This window comes from Odontesthes bonariensis, chromosome 7 (genome assembly GCF_027942865.1).
Source record: "Odontesthes bonariensis isolate fOdoBon6 chromosome 7, fOdoBon6.hap1, whole genome shotgun sequence".
NCBI classification, from domain to species: Eukaryota; Metazoa; Chordata; class Actinopteri; order Atheriniformes; family Atherinopsidae; genus Odontesthes; species Odontesthes bonariensis.
In genome coordinates, this window is record NC_134512.1 from 11,532,021 (window position 1) to 11,538,103 (window position 6,083).

Sequence of the window (6,083 nt, forward strand, 5' to 3'; positions counted from 1 at the left end):
TCAAATATGCTGGGACATTTTACTAAAACACTGTAGGTTGTTGGCGTGCAAGTTTTACTACTAAATACAGACATCAGTTACAAGATGAAAACTATGGACAGTTGACAAGCAACACTCACCTTAACATTACCACAAAGTGAACACAATTCCCTTAAAAAGGCCCTTTCCAAAGCTGGACAGTTTGCCCCATCGCCACACAAAAGCAGAGAAGTAACCCTGACATGGTCTCCAAACTGCTTTTGAGTTTGATCGATATAATGAAGAAAAAGTGCATTCAAAGATTTAAAATCACAGAAATAAAGACTTTTATTGGTTCAAAGTACAAAATATCAATAACATTCAGTCCACGTGTCAGTAACAAACATGACAGAAGGCATCCACGACAGCAATAAACACAGGAAGACATTATACCGGGCATATAATTACATTCCTCAGCTAAATCTCAGCTCATTTTCCAGTCCATAGATTTTAGCCTTTAGTGCCATCAGCTCCCCCTGAACCTTTTTCGTCCTCGTATTCGTTTGCCGTACCTCATGCAGAATGGCGAGGTCCTGGTTTGGCCCAATAGTTAAGGTAACCTAATGAATTAAGGGTCTATCAGTGAATCACAACGCAAACAGTAAAAAACATTGAAATATTTCTTAATTTTGCTTTTCTTTAAAACTACATGACTTATTGTCAAATCAAGCTTGTCATATCGACATAAAACTAACTTAAAAAGACAGTACTCTTGTCTTCTTACCTTGAGCAGCTGTTTTTCTACATCTTTGAGCTTCTGTCTCAGGTGTTTCAGGTCTGTCTTGAAGCCCTCCACCTCCATGACCCTCCTCTTCTCCAAAGCTTCATAACGCTGAGTCATCAGCTGGAGACGCTTGGCAATTTTGTCTGAACGTTCCTGCACACATAAAGTAGTACTGTTATTCAAGAAAAAAAAGTAGTCATCAATGAACCATAAGATGTATGTATGAAGGACTGTGCAGACATAAGAATTCTTCAAACAAGTGAACCTTGAATATTTCTCTGCCCACGTCTCCTTCCTCCCTGATCTGTGACAGATCTGTCTCCAGAGAAATACACTGCTCCCTGTACATCTCTGCCAGACGGTGAGCTTGCTTCAAGTCCTCCTGCAATGCCTGATAAAATAATTATAATGAAACTCAAAACAAGCCAATGACATTCTTCATGTAAGACAAAGGTAAACAGTAAGTATTATGCTCAGCCAAACTGAATAAAGAATAACTTCTTGAGGTCGACACAAGGTAGCTCATGTTACCTTCAGCTCTTCCTTGTGCGGCTGTTCCAACTCCGGCCGTGGCCGAGGCAGCAGAGGGGCTGTGCTGCTGCTGCTGGGCTGCCACGTTCTCCCCAGCTCACCACTGATAGGCCTGGCCTTTCTCAGACGGTTATGGCAAGAGTCTAACTCCCTCAAAAGCCGATCCTTTTCCACCATCCAGCTCTTCTCGAGAGCCCGAGTGTCAAACTTCAGCTGTAAGAAATCTCTGGTGCTCTCATGCAACAGGTTCTGAGTCCGCTGGAGCCTGACGTGTCAATGGAGTTACGTTAAATCATCCAGAGCAGTTTCATTAAAAAAAAAAAAAAAAAGTCAACAACATTCATAGCTTTGTCTTACAAATGACCAACGTTTAGAGAGTGGAAGTGTTTCATTAAAAAGAATACTGCAGGTCATCCAATGTCATAAACGAGACTCACCTGTCAGTTAGAGCCGTGATGCGTTCCTGGTCTTTTTGCCGTTGCGCCTGTGCCTCTTCATTTTTAATTCTTCGATCCTCCAGCAGAGCCTCGATCTGCTCTTTGGCCAGACGAGTCTGTTCCTCCATCTGAGCCTGCAGCGCCTCCACCTGGCACATGAGTCACACAATTACACAAAAAGTCATCACCAAAACTGTGTTAGTACAGACACTCAAGAGAGAGGGAGATGCTAAACTTTGTTATCATCACCTTTCAAACATATTTACACAACAAGGTTCTGTTTCATGCGTACACGAGTGGAGCCCCACCTGTAGCAACAGCGTCTGGTTGTCGTTCTTGTACCGTTCCAGGCTCTCTCCACCGACCCCATCTGCTGATTTTGTTCTCCTGCTACTCTCTGCTTGAACATTAAATCAAAGTTAAAAAGTTGTTATTCATTTTAAAAGCTTTTTCTTTTAAAAAGCAGTTCTTTTCAAACCTTTTGCAGTTGCAGCTGGTTTTAACTTTGTTGGCCTGAGATTGAGATTTTCCTCTGATCTGGACTCTGGGCGCCTCTGTGTAACAACAACCTGAAATCACAGAAATCTTGCTTTCAAAACCTATTTGGCACATACGTGGGTTTTCTTTTCCTGTCGTAGACAAAAAGAAGACATGTCAAGCAGCGATAAGGACAGTTCATCATTTAAGTGGGCTTGAAAACAATTCAACAAACATTGGAAAATTGTCTGTTTAGTCAATTTTCTAAAATTAGGAAAAAAATTTCGCAATGACACTTCTTACTAGGGCTGCAAAATGTTGGGAACTTTCATTAGAGGTAACAGGAATTTATGGGAATTTAAGGGAACTAACGAGAATAAACTGGAAATTTTCAAAATTGAAGGAAGGGAACTTAAATACAGTAGGGAAAGAATATACTGTAGCATAATCTTGGCTAAAACAATCATGCAAATACAGTTAAATATCTATGCTATTCCTCAATAACGGGCACATAGCACACTACTCCCTGCATGGCTGTTGAGGCCACACCTCCTACATGCACTGTGCATTCCTCCATCACATGCACAGATGATTAAAGCCACTCTTTTGAGCCCACAGCACAGACACAGACTATTGAAGCCACACATTTGAGCCCAAAGACAACATAAATTCCAGTAAGTTTTGATGATATTATGAGGTAGATTTATTTGATCAATGATGTTAAAAGTTTACCTAGCAACTAGAGTATCCCATGGAAAGTTTCTGGAAATTTACCAGGAATTTTCCACCACTTTGCAACCCTACTTCTCACCAATTTAGTACAAACTTCGTACAGCTCCCTTGACACTAAATTTAAAAACTGTGCTGTAAATCACAATTTAATCATCTAATAGCTGATGCTATGTATGCTAAAGACATCTTGTCGTAGGATTAGAGTAAAACATGACATTAAAAAACCTCCAATCTTGTAGAGCTATACCAGTCTATGCCATACAATACAGCCTGTTCCAAATATCTGCTGCAAGAAAGGCTTATGATGAAGTGAGCATGCACCTTGTGAGGAGGTTCCCGGTAAAAATATGTGATCTCGCCTGCATCAGGACCAACAAGGGCAAGGAGGTGTTGGATTTTCTTTCTGTCCTCTAATTCTCTGCAAAACAACGACTTGACAGTGAGACAGTTTTATGCACATTATGAAGAGAGTAAAGCAAAACACTTGAAACTTAAAATTTTCATTTGATAGGTGACTGGTTGACGACAGGTTTTGCAACCGTTTGTTCAACAGTGGCCAAGGAGTCCCGACCGGGCATCAAATATTTGCAAGGGGTTTGATAAATGGTTTGAAATTGATCAAGGATCAGTTGTCATCTTAAGCACTATCAGCTGAGGACCACACGCTAGTGTAAAGGCAACTGCTCGTTTGATTGGGGAGCAAACTGGTAGTGGTAATATACAACAGAATATCTCTAGCGTTCATTATTGTTTTTTCCCTGTGATTGGTGGATGCCAGGGTTGCGTTGACTGGTCTTCAGCCCAGTGTGACTAGGACTATTAAGGTCTGAGAGCCAGAATGAAAAGTAGAAATAATATTCAGAATATCTAGCTGCAGTAAATCAGACAGGCAAATAACTCACTGGTATTAACATAGCCATTTTGACAGATTAATTATTTAAGGAAAAGCAGGGGAGAAATAATAAACTATAATCATTGTTTTATCTGGAACAGTCCACCTACCTGATCTTTAGTCTGTCATTTTCTGCATAAAGCCGCAGAGACTGCTCTCTCTCTTGGAAGAGGTAGACCTGCATGTCACTCAGAGCGTTTTGAAGCTCTGCGATCTCTCCCTCACGCTGTCGTACCTCCCACTGCAGTTTATGCTGGGAGGGCAAGGACACAGAAGATCAGTAACAGACAACAACCAAAGATTCTGGCACAGCTTATAATCACCGTCAAACTGGAAATCCAAACTCCCACCTGGTCTTCTGTGACGCCTTTATACTTCTCCAGCATCTGCAGCATCTCCTCGTGCTCACCATCATACTGAGCGATCTTCTGTCTGTAGAACTCCAGCAGCTCCCTGGAAGGACGCAAGTACGCCAGACGCTCATTGATGGGGGGAAGGGGGGAGTCGGTTTCCTGGCCTGGGGTATGAAAGTTTGCTCTGATGGAAAAAGAAGACATTATGAGTAGTTTTGAGGATGATGCAACAATGCACAAATGTCTCATCTAATTAACAAACATTTACTACTAAATCTTTAGGCACCAAAGGAGATCACATTCAAAAGCATTATATATATGTCTCATTTTTTGTTATAGCAACAGTTTTTCTTTCTTTTCCAGAATGATAACAAAAAGGCCCATTCTCCCTGTTCTTACCTGTGCGGAGTTGCATGTTTTGTTGGAGATCCCATCCCAGCAGAAAAAACTGAAAACAGCAGTGGAAAAGTCCTTGTTATGCGCAGACACTGGAAGGAAAACTTTTTTTTCATTAGCACCGAAAAAGAGCTTGTTCTTGAAAGCTTAACATGCACATCCTGAGACAGCAGTTGCCCATTATACAAGGACATGAACACAGAGAGTGGATTGATCCAGCATATTGGGTAGAAATATACTGCTTGCTACTTATTATTCAGATAATCTCTATGGTGTTTAAAAAAGTAGTCAATACACTTTGCTTGAAAATGCAAAACCTTTGTCATTGTATTGTTACTGATGTGATGAATCAACACAATTGAGTACATGACACAGCCGGGCAGATCGCTTGGTTTATATGGGTTTATAAGCATCTTTATCTTTAGCAGTGATAGTTGCATTACAGAAAGAACACCAAGCCCAATTACAACATTTTGTTTAAGCAGGTATGTATGAAAAAACAGCCTGACAAAGACCATCATTACGCGAGTCTATGAGAAATCATTTTTAGCTTAATAGTGCTTAAGATAACTGCAGTTTCTGGTACCATCTATGGTTACGTTTCTCGTCTTAAGGGAATTATGTGTTTGACACTGGATCAGCCGCTTTCAAATTCCTGAAATATATCTAATAAACTATTCTACATAGTGTAACATACTAGAGTTAAAAAAAATTAAAACAGATTTACAGTTAATTTAGATGATATATATATAAAAAAAGGCGAATTTACGTATTTTAAGGGTGAAATTTAGAAATTTTAATAAGAAAAGCCTGTACATATGGCTTGTTCAGCATTTACACAAGGTATTGCATCCCTGTTGCCATGGATTGGGCGGCGGGGGGTAGTGGGACATCTAAACAGTTGTCTACAAGCTCTAGAAGTGCAGCAACATGTGTCAAAATATTTCAAACGAATTAAGCAAACAGTTCAACTTACTTGAGCGCACTGAATTAACATTTGAATTAACAATTAATTAACGTAAATCAATTTTAAGGTAACATACAACAAAATTTTACATACCAGTCAAAGTGTTTCTTAACTCTGAGCGTCTCTGTTCAGTAGAGCCGCGGTGATGTTTTTTCAAAACCCGGAAGTATCCGCCTCTTTGTCTTCTTCGTGGGAAACTCGGACAAAGACGTTGTTGCCGCCACCTAGCGGCAGGCTGTGCTACAGTGGAGCGTGGATGATTAACATAATGACACGAATCATGAATGATTTAAAAATAAAAACAAATTGAGTAATAGTTTAAGCGAGAATTTTTTTTTTTGCAGTGAAAGTAAGAGTAACTGGATGATTACAGCACCAAAACAGCGACAATTTAGTCAAGTTCACACTGAAACAAACGTTAAACGGTTATCCCTTCAGTATAAAAGTCCAAATTACAGACTTCAGGAGAAAATTTTGCTGAAAAAAACTTGCACAAAAGCGGAACATGAGGGAATGGAATGTTTTGAATGATAAATTTGACTACAGTCATAACAAA

At 39.9% G+C, this 6,083-nt stretch overlaps 1 protein-coding gene across 1 annotated transcript; it reads right to left on the reverse strand.

The window, feature by feature from the left end:
* Nucleotides 1–281: 281 nt before the first annotated feature.
* Nucleotides 282–5,676, reverse strand: ccdc77 (coiled-coil domain containing 77). Its single transcript, XM_075470923.1, has 12 exons — nucleotides 5,621–5,676; nucleotides 4,564–4,612; nucleotides 4,162–4,348; nucleotides 3,922–4,064; nucleotides 3,241–3,337; nucleotides 2,189–2,279; nucleotides 2,019–2,107; nucleotides 1,711–1,859; nucleotides 1,274–1,538; nucleotides 1,008–1,133; nucleotides 743–895; nucleotides 282–578 (listed from the first exon to the last, which is right to left on the reverse strand). The coding sequence occupies exons 2-12, from the start codon at nucleotides 4,596–4,598 to the stop codon at nucleotides 432–434; spliced, it is 1,482 nt and encodes a 493-aa protein (XP_075327038.1). The 5' UTR covers nucleotides 4,599–4,612; nucleotides 5,621–5,676; the 3' UTR covers nucleotides 282–431.
* Between the last annotated feature and the right edge of the window lie 407 nt (nucleotides 5,677–6,083).